The following is a 22,889-nucleotide window of genomic DNA, read 5'->3' on the forward strand; positions in this document are numbered from 1 at the left end:
GTCGGTCTGAGTAAAATTGTCCTATAATATTTATTTATTGTAATTTTATAAATTTTAAAATATTGTTTTCTTTTACAGTCATGCAGTAACTTGGAATCGGGGCAAGCTGTATGCAGCGCGGCGCTGCAGGTCGTGTTGCGCGCTATGCAGCGCAACCAGAGTGCAGCTGTGCTGCAACATATGTTCGCTACAGTTCGCTCGCTGATCGTCAAGGTGAGGATCTGATACTTCAAATTAGAAACAGTGAACTAACAGCAGTTTGAAAATATTTTTGGATTCAGTCGTATTTATTTATTTGTATGGAAAAATACACTCGTTCGCGTAATATATCTACGTAAACATCTATTAGATATTCGTAGCAGTCCGCATATTTATGAATAAATGTATAAAGCCACGCCAAAAAAGTAATTTTAATTTGTATAATATTTGTACAAAAATCTCATGAGTTCATGACATACCGCGATTCGAGTCGTGTTTCAACTTTCAACCAGAGCGCGATCCTGCAGTACATGTTCGCTACAGTTCGCTCGCTGATCGCGAGAAGGATCTCTTTACTTCATTTCTTACTGACGCAACGAATCTTGGGATTTGACAAAGGCTCCTAGCGTCTATTTTTTAATGTAGTTTTTGTTCAATCAATTTCAAATTTAGACCGTCCAACAGTACTAGTCTTCTTCTTCAGTCGGTCCCTCAATACTGAGGATCGTTACGTCCTTCTGTTGAAGACCAGGTTCCTCCATAGGGTACAGTAGTAGTATCTAATATGCAACCACATTTTTATCTACCAGCTCGGGTGGTCGTGCTGCGGCGAGGAGTCCGGCATCTGCCGCGTGCTGCTGCGGCACTGCGCCGCGCTGTGCCCCGCCACGCGCGCGCACGCCGCCGCCGCGCTCTACGCGCTCATGCGCCACCACTACCAGCTCGGCAACGTGAGTACTACCAGCTCGGGTGGTCGTGCTGCGGCGAGGAGTCCGGCATCTGCCGCGTGCTGCTGCGGCACTGCGCCGCGCTGTGCCCCGCCACGCGCGCGCACGCCGCCGCCGCGCTCTACGCGCTCATGCGCCACCACTACCAGCTCGGCAACGTGAGTACTACCAGCTCGGGTGCTCGTGCTGCGGCGAGGAGTCCGGCATCTGCCGCGTGCTGCTGCGGCACTGCGCCGCGCTGTGCCCCGCCACGCGCGCGCACGCCGCCGCCGCGCTCTACGCGCTCATGCGCCACCACTACCAGCTCGGCAACGTGAGTACTACCAGCTCGGGTGCTCGTGCTGCGGCGAGGAGTCCGGCATCTGCCGCGTGCTGCTGCGGCACTGCGCCGCGCTGTGCCCCGCCACGCGCGCGCACGCCGCCGCCGCGCTCTACGCGCTCATGCGCCACCACTACCAGCTCGGCAACGTGAGTACTACCAGCTCGGGTGCTCGTGCTGCGGCGAGGAGTCCGGCATCTGCCGCGTGCTGCTGCGGCACTGCGCCGCGCTGTGCCCCGCCACGCGCGCGCACGCCGCCGCCGCGCTCTACGCGCTCATGCGCCACCACTACCAGCTCGGCAACGTGAGTACTACCAGCTCGGGTGGTCGTGCTGCGGCGAGGAGTCCGGCATCTGCCGCGTGCTGCTGCGGCACTGCGCCGCGCTGTGCCCCGCCACGCGCGCGCACGCCGCCGCCGCGCTCTACGCGCTCATGCGCCACCACTACCAGCTCGGCAACGTGAGTACTACCAGCTCGGGTGCTCGTGCTGCGGCGAGGAGTCCGGCATCTGCCGCGTGCTGCTGCGGCACTGCGCCGCGCTGTGCCCCGCCACGCGTGCGCACGCCGCCGCCGCGCTCTACGCGCTCATGCGCCACCACTACCAGCTCGGCAACGTGAGTACTACCAGCTCGGGTGGTCGTGCTGCGGCGAGGAGTCCGGCATCTGCCGCGTGCTGCTGCGGCACTGCGCCGCGCTGTGCCCCGCCAAGCGCGCGCACGCCGCCGCCGCGCTCTACGCGCTCATGCGCCACCACTACCAGCTCGGCAACGTGAGTACTACCAGCTCGGGTGCTCGTGCTGCGGCGAGGAGTCCGGCATCTGCCGCGTGCTGCTGCGGCACTGCGCCGCGCTGTGCCCCGCCACGCGCGCGCACGCCGCCGCCGCGCTCTACGCGCTCATGCGCCACCACTACCAGCTCGGCAACGTGAGTACTACCAGCTCGGGTGCTCGTGCTGCGGCGAGGAGTCCGGCATCTGCCGCGTGCTGCTGCGGCACTGCGCCGCGCTGTGCCCCGCCACGCGCGCGCACGCCGCCGCCGCGCTCTACGCGCTCATGCGCCACCACTACCAGCTCGGCAACGTGAGTACTACCAGCTCGGGTGGTCGTGCTGCGGCGAGGAGTCCGGCATCTGCCGCGTGCTGCTGCGGCACTGCGCCGCGCTGTGCCCCGCCAAGCGCGCGCACGCCGCCGCCGCGCTCTACGCGCTCATGCGCCACCACTACCAGCTCGGCAACGTGAGTACTACCAGCTCGGGTGCTCGTGCTGCGGCGAGGAGTCCGGCATCTGCCGCGTGCTGCTGCGGCACTGCGCCGCGCTGTGCCCCGCCACGCGCGCGCACGCCGCCGCCGCGCTCTACGCGCTCATGCGCCACCACTACCAGCTCGGCAACGTGAGTACTACCAGCTCGGGTGCTCGTGCTGCGGCGAGGAGTCCGGCATCTGCCGCGTGCTGCTGCGGCACTGCGCCGCGCTGTGCCCCGCCACGCGCGCGCACGCCGCCGCCGCGCTCTACGCGCTCATGCGCCACCACTACCAGCTCGGCAACGTGAGTACTACCAGCTCGGGTGGTCGTGCTGCGGCGAGGAGTCCGGCATCTGCCGCGTGCTGCTGCGGCACTGCGCCGCGCTGTGCCCCGCCACGCGCGCGCACGCCGCCGCCGCGCTCTACGCGCTCATGCGCCACCACTACCAGCTCGGCAACGTGAGTACTACCAGCTCGGGTGCTCGTGCTGCGGCGAGGAGTCCGGCATCTGCCGCGTGCTGCTGCGGCACTGCGCCGCGCTGTGCCCCGCCACGCGCGCGCACGCCGCCGCCGCGCTCTACGCGCTCATGCGCCACCACTACCAGCTCGGCAACGTGAGTACTACCAGCTCGGGTGGTCGTGCTGCGGCGAGGAGTCCGGCATCTGCCGCGTGCTGCTGCGGCACTGCGCCGCGCTGTGCCCCGCCAAGCGCGCGCACGCCGCCGCCGCGCTCTACGCGCTCATGCGCCACCACTACCAGCTCGGCAACGTGAGTACTACCAGCTCGGGTGGTCGTGCTGCGGCGAGGAGTCCGGCATCTGCCGCGTGCTGCTGCGGCACTGCGCCGCGCTGTGCCCCGCCACGCGCGCGCACGCCGCCGCCGCGCTCTACGCGCTCATGCGCCACCACTACCAGCTCGGCAACGTGAGTACTACCAGCTCGGGTGGTCGTGCTGCGGCGAGGAGTCCGGCATCTGCCGCGTGCTGCTGCGGCACTGCGCCGCGCTGTGCCCCGCCACGCGCGCGCACGCCGCCGCCGCGCTCTACGCGCTCATGCGCCACCACTACCAGCTCGGCAACGTGAGTACTACCAGCTCGGGTGCTCGTGCTGCGGCGAGGAGTCCGGCATCTGCCGCGTGCTGCTGCGGCACTGCGCCGCGCTGTGCCCCGCCACGCGCGCGCACGCCGCCGCCGCGCTCTACGCGCTCATGCGCCACCACTACCAGCTCGGCAACGTGAGTACTACCAGCTCGGGTGGTCGTGCTGCGGCGAGGAGTCCGGCATCTGCCGCGTGCTGCTGCGGCACTGCGCCGCGCTGTGCCCCGCCACGCGCGCGCACGCCGCCGCCGCGCTCTACGCGCTCATGCGCCACCACTACCAGCTCGGCAACGTGAGTACTACCAGCTCGGGTGGTCGTGCTGCGGCGAGGAGTCCGGCATCTGCCGCGTGCTGCTGCGGCACTGCGCCGCGCTGTGCCCCGCCACGCGCGCGCACGCCGCCGCCGCGCTCTACGCGCTCATGCGCCACCACTACCAGCTCGGCAACGTGAGTACTACCAGCTCGGGTGCTCGTGCTGCGGCGAGGAGTCCGGCATCTGCCGCGTGCTGCTGCGGCACTGCGCCGCGCTGTGCCCCGCCACGCGCGCGCACGCCGCCGCCGCGCTCTACGCGCTCATGCGCCACCACTACCAGCTCGGCAACGTGAGTACTACCAGCTCGGGTGCTCGTGCTGCGGCGAGGAGTCCGGCATCTGCCGCGTGCTGCTGCGGCACTGCGCCGCGCTGTGCCCCGCCACGCGCGCGCACGCCGCCGCCGCGCTCTACGCGCTCATGCGCCACCACTACCAGCTCGGCAACGTGAGTACTACCAGCTCGGGTGGTCGTGCTGCGGCGAGGAGTCCGGCATCTGCCGCGTGCTGCTGCGGCACTGCGCCGCGCTGTGCCCCGCCACGCGCGCGCACGCCGCCGCCGCGCTCTACGCGCTCATGCGCCACCACTACCAGCTCGGCAACGTGAGTACTACCAGCTCGGGTGGTCGTGCTGCGGCGAGGAGTCCGGCATCTGCCGCGTGCTGCTGCGGCACTGCGCCGCGCTGTGCCCCGCCACGCGCGCGCACGCCGCCGCCGCGCTCTACGCGCTCATGCGCCACCACTACCAGCTCGGCAACGTGAGTACTACCAGCTCGGGTGCTCGTGCTGCGGCGAGGAGTCCGGCATCTGCCGCGTGCTGCTGCGGCACTGCGCCGCGCTGTGCCCCGCCACGCGCGCGCACGCCGCCGCCGCGCTCTACGCGCTCATGCGCCACCACTACCAGCTCGGCAACGTGAGTACTACCAGCTCGGGTGGTCGTGCTGCGGCGAGGAGTCCGGCATCTGCCGCGTGCTGCTGCGGCACTGCGCCGCGCTGTGCAACTCTGTTCCATTTTATTAAGATTCAAATTAGTAACTTGTACTAGTATTAGGACATTGAACCCCAATCTGTCCTGCCCACCAAACAGCCGCATTTCGCGGCAGTTTTAGATATGCCGCTACCAAATGTTGGAACAACCTGCCTCCACCTGTTCGAACGCTTAAAACACTTAACACCTTCAAAACAAAATGTCGAATTACGTTTTTCAAGACTCAACAGAATACCTAACGACAGCAACTACATACCTTTTTTATTTTTTTCTGAATTACTTACTTCCTTCATCTCCTCCACGCACTAAGCAAAATTGCAATAGACATTGAACCAATTTAAACTTAGCGACGGCAGTAAATTGTAATAATCTATTCATTTTTATTGTTTTCTTTTTTTCTCATTATTTGTTTGTTGTTTTCGTTGTTTACTTTTTTCTCTCATTGTTTGTTTGTTGTTACTTTAATGTTAATGTTAAGTTAGTTATTAGTCAGGTCCCTACTGAAAATTAGCGCTGCGGCCGGCCGTGGCATCCTTTTTTCGTCCGCTCCTTTTTTTACACTTTCTTATGTATCCATCATATTATGTGACGTTAATAAATGTATTCTATTCTATTATATTCTAAGAGGATATTATTTTGTCTGCGTCCACAGAGCTTCAGCCGCGTGAAGATGCAAGTGACGATGTCGCTGTCATCGCTCGTGGGCACGTCCACCACCTTCAGCGAGGAGTCGCTGCGGCGCGCGCTCAAGACTATCCTCGTGTACGCCGAGAGGGACCCCGACCTGCAGCAGACCAGCTTCCCTGAACAGGTAACCCACCGCCGCACAACCGCGATACGCCCAGCTGATGAGCTTTTTTATATTTTTATAAGCATATGAAGTAATATCTGACATATTTTCAATCTACGTTAGGGCATTTTCACTTAAAAGTGTACCATTTAGTGTTTTTATTTAGAAAATGCATCAACTTTTGGGTTATTTCTACTCGGAATCACGAGGACTATCGATTTAAAAAGATTACAGTTTTGTAACGCATTTTCACATACATTTTGTATGGACCGTTACAAAACTGACACCCAAAATTTGTATGAAAAACTCTTCTTTGTCTCATTCAATAGTACTCGTGATTCTGAGTCTCAGTGAGTGAGAAAAGTTGATGGTTTAAAAAAAAAAGTAAATGTTACAATTTTTTCTGAAAACCCCTATTTACTAGTATGTAATGTATGTACATCTAACTACATGCCAGCTAAGGGGTTACATCTAATAACTTTACATATAGAGGCATAAGAATATGCGTAACACGATTCGCTTGTGAGAAGCATGGAACTCTTATGCCAATGGTAAAAAGTCTTCAAAAAACTGACTTATGCATACGTGTATTCTTATCTATTAATTTATAATATGTAACATATATACTGATGCTATATCTCATACAGGGAACAGATGGGGACGATAGTCCCGATGGTGTAAGTTGGTTTGACCCCCTTCATTTCTTCATTTTCATAGCATTTAAATCAGCATGAACCGAGGCAAAAATACTTGTGTTATGTACTATTTGAATTACCCTTGTTTACTAGAATAACACGATTTTTGATTCAATTCTTTAAACACAGCATTTCAATATAGTGTAAGGTCATAATGGCACAACGATTATGAACTCATATCAATCAAATTAATGTAATGTGTGTTAATCTTTTTCAAGTGAAATAAATAATAATTTTGTAAATTAAAATTGTCATGATCCTTCAAAGTTCAAAGTTCAAAGTGTTTTTATTTGTGAGTATATGTCAAACTGATTACAGTGGCGGTAAATAAATATTTGTAGCACTATACCCTGCCTGATGGCGTACAAAAACTTGAATAATTTCCTTACATACTAACTTGCGATATAAATTTACATATCTATATAAATACCTAGTTATTATCATGTCAAATCAGAAGCGTTAAAATTATACAGCAAAAATTCAGAAATGGTGTAAAAAAGGAAGAAAGGTTTTCTGTTTTGTTTCGTATTCATGTTGTAAATAAGACCCGAACATCATTAAAGACGTGTTTCTTGTAAGCATTTTGAATAAATTTATTAGTTTTTGGGTAGTCGGTATAAAGCACTCAAATTGAATAAAATGATCCGCCATGTCAGTTTACTATGCAAGCATGCAACTGCAATCTCTTGGTGTAATGAGCACGATTGTAATACTGAACTATTATTTATGGTCGAATTTAAACTGTTGTGAGACATACTAACATTAAACAATTTCACGGTTTAGCCTCACTTGTTTTAGTCACTCGCAAACATCAAACATGTCGCGCGAGTGACTAAAACAAGTGTCTAAACCGTGAAATTATTTAATATTAATAATGGGTTACTTTACGGACATTTGTACCATACAATACGTATCACTGGTTTTTTTTAATTTTTTATATTATTTGTACTCGAAATAACGAGTCTAACGAACCTGATAGCAGAAAAAAATGTCCCAAAATGGCCTTTTTTTGTACTATCCATTCCGACACAAATAATAAAATAAATATAAGTCATTTAAAAATAAATGTATTAAATATGGTATAAGAATGGAAACAGGTTGGGAATTTTATTTCCTCTTATAAGGATTGAAAGAACTCTGATTCTGAAATGAAAGAAATATTATTTATTATTATTACGAGCCTATTGTGTCCCACTGCTGGGCAAAGGCCTCCCCCCTCTCCTTCCACTCCTCCCGGTTGTGAGCTTATTCCAGAAGAAATAACATAGAATATTCCATATTGAACATAAAGTAATGTGGTGTAGTAGTCATCTTTCCGTAAAATAGCTTTCATAATTATGATTTTTTTAATATTGTTTTTATGTAAGACTTTATACTTATTTTCAATCTAAAAAAATTCAAAGACAACTTCGCAAATATTTCCGTCTAAACTTTAAAAACTATAAATAATCCATACAATTATAGGTAAAGGACCTCGTGTTCAACCTGCACATGATCCTGTCGGACACGGTGAAGATGAAGGAGTTCCAGGAGGACCCTGAGATGCTGCTGGACCTCATGCACCGCATCGCGCGCGGGTACCAGCACAGCCCGGACCTCAGGCTCACCTGGCTCAACAACATGGCGCAGAAACACATGGAGGTCAGTCTGCTGCTGTTCAGAACCCAGAGATGCTAGACCTAATCGAGGGTATACGTAGTCCTAATACCTTAAAAAAGGGGCGCTCTTAATATATACAATCCCAATAAAAATTCATTAGCGCGACGTAGAAATCGCTGCCCTCTGTACAGCGTTTATATGAAAGAATTCTTCGGACACGATTAGATGGTATTGGTTCTGGCTGAACAACATGGCGCAGAAACACATGGAGGTTAATACTCCCTTGGCACTTTCAGTGCCAATCGCCCCATTTATAATACAAAACGAACACATCTAGCGTGTTCTTGGCAGTGATTGTGTTGAGCTGGTTTGACTATGCCGTTACTATTTACAAATTTTTGAACATTTTATTACAGAGATTAACGTAATTTTTTTTACAGCGTTCGAACCACACCGAGGCGGGCATGTGCCTCGTGCACGGAGCAGCGCTCGTGGCGGAGCAGATGAACGCGCGCGGCCGCGGTGCCGCGCTCCTGGAGAAGGTCACCCACAACGCGCTCGACGAGTCCTGCGCCGACACGCTGCACCACCACCTCACACACCACGAGCTGCAGGTAACAGTACATTGACAATATACATAGTGAGTAAGTGCAGTGAGTATGCACTTTTGAATTTTAGCGAAGCCGGTAGCCGCGAGGTCGTGCCGGTAGCCGCGAGGTCGTGCCGGTAGCCGCGAGGTCGTGCCGGTAGCCGCGAGGTCGTGCCGGTAGCCGCGAGGTCGTGCCGGTAGCCGCGAGGTCGTGCCGGTAGCCGCGAGGTCGTGCCGGTAGCCGCGAGGTCGTGCCGGTAGCCGCGAGGTCGTGCCGGTAGCCGCGAGGTCGTGCCGGTAGCCGCGAGGTCGTGCCGGTAGCCGCGAGGTCGTGCCGGTAGTCGCGCGCGCCGGTTGAAAAGAATCGTGCGGCGGCGCGCCACGAAAAAATCCACGGCGGCGGCGTGGGATTTTTCAACTTTGCAATATTAAGACGTATAATGAAAAACCACGCTTAAACAAAATAACAAGTAAACTGAAAAGATGACTCGATCACTTAGTGATAGAAATATTTTGTTTGCAATTTTTATAGTTGTCGTGAACAAAAATTTATTTGTTCACCCTAAAAGGACTAAGCCGGGACCTTTTGGCTGTAAAAAGCAATCCAGCAACCAAAAACACTCTTTCGCGTCGCTGTCTCGGCGAATTTTAAACTACCGGCGGCGGCGGCGCGCACGTCTAGCCGTGCCGCGGGTACCCCCCATGAAGAGGCGAGGGAAAGTCGGCTCCCCAGGTCCAATCAACGCTATATTTCTCTACCTGCTCTCAGCAACTAGGGCAAGTTATATATCATTTTCGTATAATTTAGGGACGAGATATATGATTTTTAAAATAATCGTTTTACCTTTTCATACAAAAAAATGCATAATATAAACTTACTTAATATATACTTTCGTAAGTGCCAGAAGGCACAAATTTTAATAGGTTTTTGGCAAAAATTTCATTTTTGGTACAAGCTTTTATAGCTGACTGTACTTTTTTTCCACAGGCAACTAGGAGACAATTCTAAAAACCCCAAACACAATTAGGTTGCGTTGTTTAATCACAGTGTTCCTATGACCACCTCCTGTCTTCATCATCAGATCAGCTCGATGGTACCATAATATTGCATTGTCACCCGACTCACATGCCTATGCAAATTTTCAGCTTCGTCGGAAACCGGGAATATGGATAAATTAGTTACCTTAAATTCCATTACATAGTTAGTTACATACAAGTCGATCTAATAAAACTGTGCTAAAAGCGCCGTTGTTACATAGAACATAAAGTTGAAAATCGTTTGCAGGCACTCCTGGAGCACGCCGCGAGTGAGCTGATGACGGCGGGGATGTATGAAGCCGTCAACGAAGTGTACAAGGTGCTCATACCCATCGCCGAGGAACACCGCGATTATAAGAAACTCGCTAACATACACGGGTAATTATTATATAACTAGCTTTTGCCCGCCACTTTGTCTGCGTGGAATTAGTGACAGCAGCTAAAGTGAGTGTAGCGCCTGGACAAAGTCTAATGGCAATCATTCAATTCGAGCATATGCTTAATTGCTTAACAGGCATTTCATTAATTATCTCAATTCCACACCCCGTTTCACCCTGATGATTTCCGACATAAATCTATCCTATGTCCTTTCCCGGGACTCTAACTATCTCTATGCCAAATATCAACTAAATCGGTTCAGCGGTTTAAGCGTTAAGAGGTAACACACAGACAGACTTTCGCATTTATAATATTAGTATGGATTAATAATAATAATATGATATAAATCTTAAATCTTCTACACACTGTTGGTCGTAGGTATTATTTTTATATTTGATCAGTTCTTATTAAATTTTATTAATCACATTAAATTCGTATTTTATTTATTTCTAAATGGATTGAAATTCGAGAATAACAAAGATCCTTAGTAAATCCTAAGTAGAGTCGAGTAAGGTTTCGTGGGAAAATGTGATAGGTACCAAATTGGTGAACAGATTTTTTTATATATATTTAGGTCAAAGTGGATATATTCACCAGCGTGAGATTTGAACTCTAACTTCTGTCAATACGAATCTGCTGGAGATTGGAATTTAGGAACTCATTACATGATAATATCAATTGATTAAAATTTAATTTTAATGTAATTTTGTAATATAGTTTTAATGTATGTGATATATGGATTCCGAATTGTCGGAAATAAATGAATTTAATTTTTATTTATAATGCATTATTGTAGTAAACTGAACGAAGCGTTCACCCGCATCGACCAGCTGCACGGCAAGCGCGTGTTCGGGACCTACTTCAGAGTGTCCTTCTACGGCGCGCTGTTCGGCGACCTGCACGGCGAGGAGTTCATCTACAAGGAGCACGCGCTCACCAAGCTGCCCGAGATATTCAGCAGGCTCGAGGTAAAACACTAATCAAAAAAAATCGGCCAAGTGAGAGTCGGACTTTTTAGTACTTGTTGTTATAGCGGCAACAGAAATACATCATCTGTGAAAATTTCAACTGTCTAGCTATCACGGTTCATGAGATACAGCCCGGTGACAGACAGACAGACGGACAGCGGAGTCTTAGTAATAGGGTCCCGTTTTTACCCTTTGGGTACGGAACCCTGAAAATAATTGTGTGGTTTTAGGAAACCACGGTGCAAGTGAAACTTTTTTCAAATTGCAGGCATTTAACTGAAATTTTTCGAAAAATTCTATATTTTAATGAATATTATGTACAAAAGGTTTTAAAGAGTGGAATGAAAATAACACAAACCTAATAGTAAATTAAGTATTTTTATTGCTTTCAATTTGGTACACAAAGATAATAACTAATAAGAGCAGGTGTAAGTACCAAGTAGGTTAAATCCACCGCTTGCAGCTTTTGACTCGATATCCATTTTCTTTGCAATAATTAGGTATCACATTAGGATAATTTCGGGTAATATCGCCACGCCACGCTCTGTAGCTCCGCACACAGTTTGCTCCATATTTTTTTTTTCTACGTCGGTGGCAAACAAGCATACGGCCCGCCTGATGTTAAGCAGTCTCCGTAGCCTATGTACGCCTGCAACTCCAGAGAAGTTACATGCGCGTTGCCGACCCTAACACTCCTCTCCCTCGAGCTCTGGCAACCTTACTTACCGGCAGGAACACAACACTATGAGTAGGGTCTAGTGTTATTTGGCTGCGGTTTTCTGTAAGGAGGAGGTACTTCCCCAGTTGGGCTCTGCTCTAGATTTGGAATGACATCCGCTGTCCTGTGCCCTACCACACAAAGCGAGATGTCATTCGCAGTGCCCATACCTCTCCGGGTATTTAAAATTAACACATGATTAATGATGTTATGAATGTTATAATTCGGGTCCATCTTGCAGCTGAAGAATTTCAGGCATAGGTCTTATCTCTTGTATAAGCAGGTACCTCCATTAGATGCGCTCTAGTTCCTCCCACGTGCCTTAAGCTACCTACCGCTTAAGCTACCGTATTTAAGGTTAATAAGGTCTACTGTCCTTAAAATTGTGTATAACAGCTAAATATCAAAAGCTACGCGGAAATAGAAGACTTACAAAAATAAAATACAAAATACTATATGGTACTAGAGATTCACACATCAACTTACTAAATACATACATACATACGCACACAAACGCTCACACACACACACACACACACACACACACACACACACACACACACACACACACACACACACACACACACAAAATTACTGGCTCCTTTACTCCTTTTTTAATTCCTTTAATTCCTTTTTTATTACTGCATGTCTAACAACCCAGTTATTCACTTAGTTCTATAAACAAATGTTATATATAATTTTAATTGTATACATGTTATATTACTTAAACTAGTACTTAAAAAAATGTTTCGTGTAACAATCTGTTAATTAAGGAAGAGCGGAGTTGCCCAACACAGGAAAATTTTGCTTACCGGGCAGCACCATCCCCTACTTATAAACACCTGTATATTTTACGAAAATATTTTTTTTTTTTTTTTAATATCGGCCTTAAATAATTAAGCATTGGATCCGTGATGTTCAAAAACAAAAAGTCGTATGCTTATTTTAAAGACTATGAACTCTGAGTACTAGGAATAAAGTAGAATTTTACTAATGATGTAATGCTTCACGCTACATTCCAAAAATTTTGGGGCGACAGAATAAAAGTTATACTTTAATTAATTAATAAGTATTATTTGACAAAATGTTCTAGTGAAAACGTGATTCGGGTATTGCGACAGCGCAGGGGCTAAATTTGTGATCCTGCTAGGGTCCCACTTTGTTTTGCGGGCTCGAAATACGATTCAAATCAGAAAGCGCCCTCCTCACCCAACAATTCCAACATCCGACCTCACAAACAACAAAACATTTTGAAATTTTATTTTTTTATACGGACAAACACACGTGATTCTATTAATGTATTGTTACTCGTACATGTAAATTTTTTTTGTTTCGTTTTCACTACGCGAAGAAATGCATTGAATTTATCAACTTAGTGTATTGGCGCCTTGTCACTAAATATGTATTCTGTAACTTCATTTGAATCTGATAAATTTTACTTTAGTTTGTTTTCATCTTGAACTCTGAGACCTCTGTTGTTATTAGAATAACCAAAGATAGATATAACTCCGTAATAGATGGATACAGTCTAAGGAAAAAACGTGCCTCGAAAATCAAGAAAATTTGATTCTCGTTCAGAGGGCGCTACTAGTTTTGGCCTACAGTCGTATAGATGGCGTTGACGGTTTCGTTTGTTATTTAACAATTTTAACGCATATCAGTGAAAGAACATGGGTCAAAATCATCAAAATAATTAATGCAAATAAAAAAAAACATTATCTATATTTAAATACGTTTTATCGTATTTTTACAAATCTTCAATTTTAGTTTTAAAGTGTGTCGACAGATGGTAGTGAATTTACTGGGGTTTCAAAATTTACTATAACAGTACCGCTCTAGTATTTGTTACTCTATGGAATAACTATAACTAGAAGCCCCTCGGCTAATGAACTAAGTGTTCAAAGCTTAGGATTATTGTAAGGGTTCTATTGCCATTAATTTTCAATTAGGTGCTTTTTTTTTCTCTCCTTTTTGTACGCATGTGTGTGTGCGTAATTGCTAGCATTAGTTTAAAATTGAATATTTTGTAACTACCTGTGAGTTCCTATAATTGGCGTCCTGTTTTAATCTTGTTTTTTATTGTAAGTGTAGCTGTTGGTGCTCCTTAACATAAATAAATAAATAAATAATCCCATTTTAAATTTCGTGATCCTCCACACATTATTCAGTAACTTGTACTTTCAAGATTTAAGTGCTAAACTAATCAAGTTTTCCACAGAACTTCTACGGTCAGCGTTTCGGCGCCGAAAACGTGGTGATAATAAAGGACAGCAACATCGTGGACTCTTCAACACTACCAGCTGATAAGGCACACATTCAGATCACATACGTGGAGCCCTACTTCGAACCCCACGAGCTTCGCACGCGGACCACACACTCGGAGCGGAACTATAACATCAGTGAGTCGTAATATACGAGGAACTTATTATAGTGTTTGATTATTTTCACCACACCAGCTGGTAAAGGCTCTTTTGATTGTTCAAAAACTGATAAGAAAGTTGCATTTTTGCACAAAGTTCAAAGTGTTTTTATTTGTAAGTATATGTCAAACTGATTACAGTGGCGGTAAATAAATATTTGTAGCACTATACCCTGTCTGGTGGCGTACAAAAACTGAGGCAATGTAATCAAATGCAAATTTTGAGTTGTTTTCTTATGTTTGCTGGTAGAATTGACTTTTAAATGATGATTTTGAATGATAAATATTTATTAACATTAATTTTGAATCGATTTGCTTTGATTTTGTTTGATATTTTACAGTTAGTATTTTTTTTTGTGTCGCACCAACACTTTTTTTGTGTTCCACTCGGTGGCAAAATTTGTTTAACCCTCGTGCCTTGAAACCCTCGTAACGCTCAAGATTCCATTTTTCGAACCACTAGCTACGCTTGTGGTTCAATTTTGGATTTTTTCGCTTGCTCGGGTATCAATATTAGCACGAGAGGTTAAACAACAACTTTGCCTCCTTGTAAACCAAATAACTATTCCCGTATGGAAACATATTTCTCATTCGTATGGTTTTTTCAAAGTACATCTGCTCACAAATTCATTTCTCCGACGAATGAATTCTTTTGTAACAGTTTGCTTAAGGAAAATTAGCATTTCACACGTTTAAGCAACTATTCAAATTATTCAAAGCTACTTTTTTACTTACACACGATGGCTAAAAAATAAGTGCATTCCCGTTGCCAGGGAGGTTTTGGGATTATACTGAGCAACTTTTACTATGGGACCAAACCCGAAATCGCAAAAATTTTTGTCTGTTTCATACATTTTGGCTGGTCCATTTTCTATGGGAGGGTAATTTTTCGCGATTTCGTGGTTGGTCCCATAGTAAAAGTTGCTCAGTATAATTCCAAAACCTCCCTGGCAACGGAAATGCACTTATTTTTAGCCACCCTGTATAACAAGTATATTCTGTTCATTTCCAGAGCGGTTTATGTACGCGACACCATTCACTGTGGGCGGGCGCGCTCACGGCGACATCGCGGAGCAGTGCAAGCGCAAGACCATCCTCACCACCGCACACCACTTCCCATACGTCAAGACACGCATACAGGTACACACACTAGCAGACAGACAGATAAACAGTGATTTTCCGTTAGTCGAGGTGCGCATATACGTACACACAGACAGACAAGCACACGGAAACAGAAACTAGAAATTTACTTGTGAAAAATGGCGAAATGAAAAAGCTTAATGGCGCATTCTTTTTGCTCAACTATTGATGTCTGTGAGATTTGGTGCTAGAGAAAGATGCTCAGAATTCCATGAACCGCACAATGTATCTAATAATTTTAAATGGTAACATTGATTGTCCTGAATTGCTCGCTAAGCTCTCCTTCAATACTCCATCTAGACCTAAAAGATACTTCCCTCCCCTCTCAATTCCATTTTCATCACGTAATTACAGAAAGAATAGCTTTCTATTGCGAGCTGGTAAAAGTCTAAATGAACTAACGAAAAAGTGTGATATTGACGTTTTTAATAGTAACATCACAACTATAAGACGGATTCTGGCAAACAAATTACCTAAGTGAGCGAGTCGTATGCGATAGCATATTCATAATAATATCACTGTATCGATTGATGTATTTTATTAATAAGTTTTGTTTTTCTTAGCTCAGTATATTAAGAGTATTGAATTGTGGGTATTTGATAAGTAGGTATTCACATTTTGAAATTAGTATTAGTTGAATACGCTGTAAAATTTTAGTGCTAACCACCAATTATGTGTTAACTTGTTGCTATTGGTGGGAACCTATAATTGGCTTTTTGTTATTTACTTATATAACTATTGTATAATTGATAGCTGTTGGTTCTCCGAAAATAAATAAATAAATAAATAATGCGCTATGCGGCTATCAAGTAAAAATTAAATAATAGATATTTACATAGACATAGTATAGTAGTTATAGACATGAAACCGAGCGACCAGGGGTAAGAGAAAGACATATTCATGTATTGACAGGTTAATGTATGGCAGCATAATCCTTTTTCTCTTTCACTCTTATAAATTTCGGTATTTCGCCATCGCCTCCTACCTATGCTGCCATAACCCGACCATAAAAAAACCCGGTCGGTGATAAGGACAAAGCAGGGCACGATTTTCTCTTTCCTCTTTTAGGAATCGCAATAAGACTATCTTTCTCTATCAAAGAGTGTCAGGCCCTTGGATATTTATCAAATTTAAGAAAATTAGTAAAGTATCATTCCATAGAAAATTTGAATTTCGCGCCTTTTTCTAGTGACAAACTTGTTTGACCGGCTATATATTGATTATTTAATTTCAGGTGGTAGCCAGAAGTCAGATCATCCTCACGCCGATCGAAGTGGCCATTGAAGACATCCAGAAGAAGGTCAGTAGTATGCGTGGAGGCTCGGCATCCTGGCCACACTCTAACGGCGAGCAGGGCCCTCACAACATGTCATGCGCATGCTTCGATTATTTTACATTTAATTAATTTTCTATCACACCTGATTGAAAAATATCTTATTTCATGGAGGTGTACTGAAGGGTAAAGGCCTATATTGTTCCCGCGAAGGTTAAAATATTTTTACACAATTCTCAATCGTGTCTGAATGTGGACGGATCCGTGCCTTCGATGCCTAACTAGTCAAAAAAAAACCCGGCCAAGTGCGAGTCGGACTCGCACACCGAGGGTTACGTACTTTTTAGTATTTATTGTTATAGCGGTAACAGAAATACATCATCTGTGAAAATTTCAACTGTCTAGCTATCACCGTTCATGAGATACAGCCTGGTGACAGACGGACAGACGGACAGCGGAGTCTTAGTAATAGGGCCCCGTTTTTACCCTTTGGGTACGAAACCCTAATGACAATGTGGCGGACGAATGTCTGAAATGTCACCGTATTCAAGAATTATTTCGCTTTTTCTTTACAAGTGTGATGAAAAAGATTGTGTGTAACTCCGGGGGTAAGAATATTGTTACTCAAAGTTCAAAGTGTTTTTATTTGTGAGTATATGTCAAACTGATTACAGTGGCGGTAAATAAATATTTGTAGCACTATACCCTGCCTGATGGTGGTACTCGATTGTTTAATTCACTCCAGCTTGCGGCTGTCGTGAATATATAGACAATATTTAACTTACCCTTACTTACGCTGCACAATGTACTATTGTATTAAGCAGAGACGTCTGTAAACGATACCATAATGCTTAAATATAAAGGAAAAGTGAAAAAAAAAATTGTCCAATTTCCAATATAACTTGGAACTCCGGTAGCCGTTTAAGAAGTGTAATGCTCTTACAGTAGATGTCGCTAGGCGCCTCCCTAAGGCGCGTATGAGGGATATGGTGTAAAATGTAAATATTCGCAGTTATCGAGTGTGTCTCGGTAGCTCAGTTGGGAGAGCGATGGGCTGGTATCCTAGAGTCGCGAGTTTTTCTACTTTTCCTTAATTTTTAAATATTATTTGACATTAGTTGCGCCGGTGAGATAGGTAATACAAATTCTGTTGGTTTTTAGATAAACGAGCTATTTGCAGCGACAAGTCAAGAGCCGGCCGACCCTAAGATCCTGCAGATGGTGGTGCAGGGCTGCATCGGCACCACCGTCAACCAGGGCCCGCTCGAGCTCGCACAGGTAACTAACCCCTAAGATAAATGCGGATGGTGACTGCAATTTGTCCTTACTCTTAGATAGATAGATAATTTCCTTATTCATACCCACAACATACAAGGCATTGACATCAGATTAAAAACAAAAAAGTATAAAATAAAACCATGCAAACTTAATTACTAAACAAACAATGAAGCCATGTGTCAAAGAAAAGGCGCTGACTCAGCATGATGATGCGGCAAGTCATATATCGTTGGTATTCCACCAGTAACTTACATAAAAATAAACTACTACTGTCTCACTTCAGCTGTTATCTGCCTCTAAAATCATACAACTGCGAACTCTGCACAGTATTAACAACAGTTATGTTTCAGGTGTTTTTGGCGCCGGTGGCGGACGGCTCGCAGCCGCCGACGAGATTAACCAACAAGCTGAGATTGGCTTTCAAGGATTTCTCCAAGAAGTACGTAACAAATATTAATTATACCATATTAAACCTCCTACGGCCCACGGTCTTACTTATTTGCCGTGGTGGAATGTCGTCGATCCCAGTGCGTCCTCACGAACGGCAAAGAGGGTGAAACACCGGAGTGGGTTTAGTGGGTAGGGCCAAATTCTCTCCCCCTCTCGCCAAGAGAGGGAAAAGGAGCGGTGAGTCACACACACCATGCGTAAGTGCATTCCCACTCCGTTAAAAAAAAACTGTCTTATTCAGTTCGATGAAATTTTAATAATTTTCAATTATACTGACATTTGCATTATTTCCTGGGTTCGGGTTATTGGGGCATTTCAAAAAAAGATCTACTTTGTCGGGGACGTATGTGGCAGCAACCTTAATAACCCGCAGATATTTCGGGGCAATTTGAATTACTCTGCCACGAAGTGCTGGAACAATATACCTCCACCTATGAGGAACTCGACATCAATTGGTTCATTTAGTCAATAAAAAAGAACACATTTTAAATTTACTGAAATTGTAACTATTGTGTATACTGCTGTGGCATTCCTACTTGAATGAACGTCTCCCATATTTCACCTTGTATGATACATTAATGACTGCAGTCAAACATGTTTAGGCACCGTAATTTAAATTATTAAATTGTTATTGTGGTTTTTAATTGAATAATATAGGCTTATTAAATTTATATAATATTTGTCCTTTAGCGTGTAATTGCGCTCCACGGAAGACCAGCGTCGAGATCATTAGGTGGTATCTTGTTGAAAAACACTGTTCACCCGACACTTTTTTGGAATGCCCCTGTTGGTGCCCGGTAGTTACTACAATGAAATTTAGATCTGACATTGTCAAATATTGAATCCAGATGTCACGACGCCCTGAAGAAGAACAAGAACCTGATCGGCAGCGACCAGCGCGAGTACCAGCGCGAGCTCGAGCGGAACTACGCGCGCTTCGCCGAGCGCCTCGCGCCGCTCGTGCTGCCCGCACACTCGCACGCGGCGCAGCTCAGGTACTAACCGGAACCGGAACCTGACCCACAGCGACCAGCGCGAGTACCAGCTCAGGTACTAACCGGAACCGGAACCTGACCCACAGCGACCAGCGCGAGTACCAGCTCTGGTACTAACCGGAACCGGAACCTGACCCACAGCGACCAGCGCGAGTACCAGCTCTGGTACTAACCGGAACCGGAACCTGACCCACAGCGACCAGCGCGAGTACCAGCTCAGGTACTAACCGGAACCGGAACCTGACCCACAGCGACCAGCGCGAGTACCAGCTCTGGTACTAACCGGAACCGGAACCTGACCCACAGCGACCAGCGCGAGTACCAGCTCTGGTACTAACCGGAACCGGAACCTGACCCACAGCGACCAGCGCGAGTACCAGCTCAGGTACTAACCGGAACCGGAACCTGACCCACAGCGACCAGCGCGAGTACCAGCTCTGGTACTAACCGGAACCGGAACCTGACCCACAGCGACCAGCGCGAGTACCAGCTCTGGTACTAACCGGAACCGGAACCTGACCCACAGCGACCAGCGCGAGTACCAGCTCAGGTACTAACCGGAACCGGAACCTGACCCACAGCGACCAGCGCGAGTACCAGCTCAGGTACTAACCGGAACCGGAACCTGACCCACAGCGACCAGCGCGAGTACCAGCTCTGGTACTAACCGGAACCGGAACCTGACCCACAGCGACCAGCGCGAGTACCAGCTCAGGTACTAACCGGAACCGGAACCTGACCCACAGCGACCAGCGCGAGTACCAGCTCAGGTACTAACCGGAACCGGAACCTGAGCCACAGCGACCAGCGCGAGTACCAGCTCTGGTACTAACCGGAACCGGAACCTGACCCACAGCGACCAGCGCGAGTACCAGCTCAGGTACTAACCGGAACCGGAACCTGACCCACAGTGACCAGCGCGAGTACCAGCTCAGGTAAAAAAAAAAAATTAAATTATTTTTAAAAATTTAAACTGTTTATTTCAAGAAAGATTACAAAGACTATTTACAGACTTAGCCTAATCTACATTCTAATAGATTGTATGCTAAGTATGGTCTTAATTCTAATATTTCTATTACATTTATATTATTACTGTTTATTTATTTAACACGTATAATATGCTATATATAGACAATTATGAGGTTAACTTAAATATTCAGGCAGTGCTTTTTATCATGATTTTAATTTTATGGGGCTTACCCTCTTCTAAATTATCTATTATATCTCTAGGAAGACTATTTAAGATGTGTGGCAAATAACTCGACCAGACTCTTTGCCCATAATAGTTGTTGCTACTTGGTATATTGAAATATTTTTTATTTAACAGTACTCTAAGGTTAGTTGGCCTGTCATACCTATTCAGACTTTCCAATTTATGTCTATATTCTAATACTATCGCTAGTTTCACTTTATCATACACATTCATTATTCTACAATGTTGGAATAAGTTATCATAATTATGTTTATGTTTATATTTGATTTTTAGTGGTACAATGGATTTTAAGATTCTTAACTGTAAACTATATATTCGCTGTAGGTGACTTTTGTGGGTTCTGCCATAGCTAGATATTCCATAGTTTATCACCGAGTCAGCCATGGCCATGTATATTAGACGGAGTGTATTATATGGCATTTTGTTTTTAAGTATTGTCAGGTTACTGAGTACAGCTCTTAGTCTCTTACATACATGGTCAATGTGCGGACTCCAATTAAATTTATTATCTATTATAAGTCCAAGGTATTTATGCTGTTCTACTAAGTCCAGGGGCTCACAGTCGCAGCTCGAACCTGACCCATGCAAACAAGGGTGTTTGTGTGCTGTAATCTTGGGTATTATGTTGGTTTTGATGTAAGGTGACCTTATATGCAATATTTTAGTTTTTTGGTAATTGATAGTTAATCCTGCATCGTGGGACCATTTGCATAACACATCAAATTCGCGCTGCAACCTGCGTTGTGCCTCTGAGATATCAGTATCAGCTGTTATTAGACAAGTATCATCTGCAAATTGGTATACGGAGGCCTCTCTGAATATGTTGCACATATCGTTGACATAAACTAAGTATTCGGTTGGCCCGATCACCGAGCCTTGTGCTGTGCCTTGGTAAGACTGCAGCAGCTCACTTTGCTCTCCTGCAATGCTGACCGTATTGTATCTATTTGTGTGATAGTTCTTTATCAAGTTCAGAGCCGGCCCCTGTATACCGCTTTGTTGTAACTTATTATATAATTTATTAAGATTTAAGGTATCAAATGCTTTGCTGAAGTCAATCATTACCGCTAGGACATGTTTTTTCTCATTAAGGTGCATATTAATCTCATCAGTAAATTGTGCTAGTAATTGGGTAGTGTTTTTCCCCTTTTGGAAACCGAATTGTTTTTCATGTAATATTCCATTGCCCGACAGGAAATCATTTAATGTTTTACCTAGGTGTTTTTCTAGAATTTTGTCAATTACTGGCAATATAGTAATAGGCCTATAATTGTCTGTGTCAGTATAGCTCCCTTTTTTATGTATTGGCCTAATTAATCCTACCTTTAATTTGTCCGGATATACTGAATTACTAATACATTGGTTAGCAAGATGGGTAAGGACAGGTGATATTTCCTTGCTTATGTACTTTACATCTCTAGCCCTAATTCTGTCATAGCCTGTACTCTTTTTTTCATTTAAGTTATTAACAATTTTATACATACCTTTTTCACTTAGTTTTCTAATTTTCAGTGTCAGGTTTGGGGTGTTTTGATAGGTATTTTGGTCGAGCAATGGAATATCACACAAGTTTAGTATATTTTTAACATTATTTTCAAAGTCTTTAGAGAACTTGTTACACAGGGCAGCGGCTTTCATTTTGAATGACTTCAGCAGTACATCATCAACGGCTTTCAGAATTCTTCCTGTTAGACTATTTATAATTTGCCATAGCTTTTTGGGGTTTCTAAAATTAACACAGATTTCCCTTTTAGTATAGTTATTTTTAGCTTTATTCATGAGCTTATTTGTTTTATTCCTATATTTTTTATACAACAACTCATTTTGTTTATTACTGGGGTCTTTTAGATGAATTTGTAGTAACTTATTTTTTACACGTGACATTTCTAAGAGTTTGTCATTTATCCAGAGACAGTTTTCCCTGGGTTTGCTATTGGTGGTTTTTTGGATAGTGCACTTGTCATATATATTTTCAAAATTGTTACTTATGCAGTTGTATATACAATTTGGGTCCTTCATTTTCAGAGCTGGCTCCCAATTTATTTTGATTAACTCTTGCTGAACAATTTTATTGTCTAATTTACTACATACTGTGTTTGTTTTTACTATTTGACTAGTCAGGGAGAAGCCAGTAATGAAGTGGTCCGCTATTGCATCACGCACTACCGCAGCACTGACATGGTGGGGTTGGGACCGCCTATTATTATTTGAGATGTCTCTAAAGTAAATGTGGTCTATGCACGACTTGGAAGTACCTCTTAGAGTAGATTCAATCCTTGTGTACTGCGAGATGCAACATTGGAGGCCTCTATCTGCTAAAGTATCTTGGTAGTAGTTTGACATATGATTAGATACGCTAATGTCTATGTTTATGTCCCCGCATAATAATAAATTACAGTTCATTGGGTCTGCAGTTAATAGTCTGGCTAACTCACCAACAAAGTCACTCACGTTAGAACTAGGCGGA

The 22,889-nt window shown here is 45.4% G+C and overlaps 1 protein-coding gene across 1 annotated transcript in view; it reads left to right on the plus strand.

Moving 5' to 3' along the window:
* Window positions 1-19,217, plus strand: part of LOC134740512 (dedicator of cytokinesis protein 7) — a 57,177-nt gene extending 37,960 nt beyond the window's left edge. The window contains exons 27-39 of the mRNA XM_063673018.1: window positions 79-213; window positions 789-929; window positions 5,532-5,690; window positions 7,829-8,005; window positions 8,404-8,577; window positions 9,838-9,968; window positions 10,765-10,936; window positions 13,873-14,053; window positions 15,086-15,213; window positions 16,448-16,513; window positions 17,648-17,764; window positions 18,115-18,203; window positions 19,063-19,217. Coding sequence (XP_063529088.1) covers window positions 79-213; window positions 789-929; window positions 5,532-5,690; window positions 7,829-8,005; window positions 8,404-8,577; window positions 9,838-9,968; window positions 10,765-10,936; window positions 13,873-14,053; window positions 15,086-15,213; window positions 16,448-16,513; window positions 17,648-17,764; window positions 18,115-18,203; window positions 19,063-19,216 — 1,824 coding nt within the window. The 3' untranslated portion in view covers window position 19,217. The remainder of the gene's footprint in view (window positions 1-78; window positions 214-788; window positions 930-5,531; window positions 5,691-7,828; window positions 8,006-8,403; window positions 8,578-9,837; window positions 9,969-10,764; window positions 10,937-13,872; window positions 14,054-15,085; window positions 15,214-16,447; window positions 16,514-17,647; window positions 17,765-18,114; window positions 18,204-19,062) is intronic.
* Window positions 19,218-22,889: the final 3,672 nt, after the last annotated feature.

Source organism: Cydia strobilella, chromosome 4 (genome assembly GCF_947568885.1).
Source record: "Cydia strobilella chromosome 4, ilCydStro3.1, whole genome shotgun sequence".
NCBI lineage: Eukaryota > Metazoa > Arthropoda > Insecta > Lepidoptera > Tortricidae > Cydia > Cydia strobilella.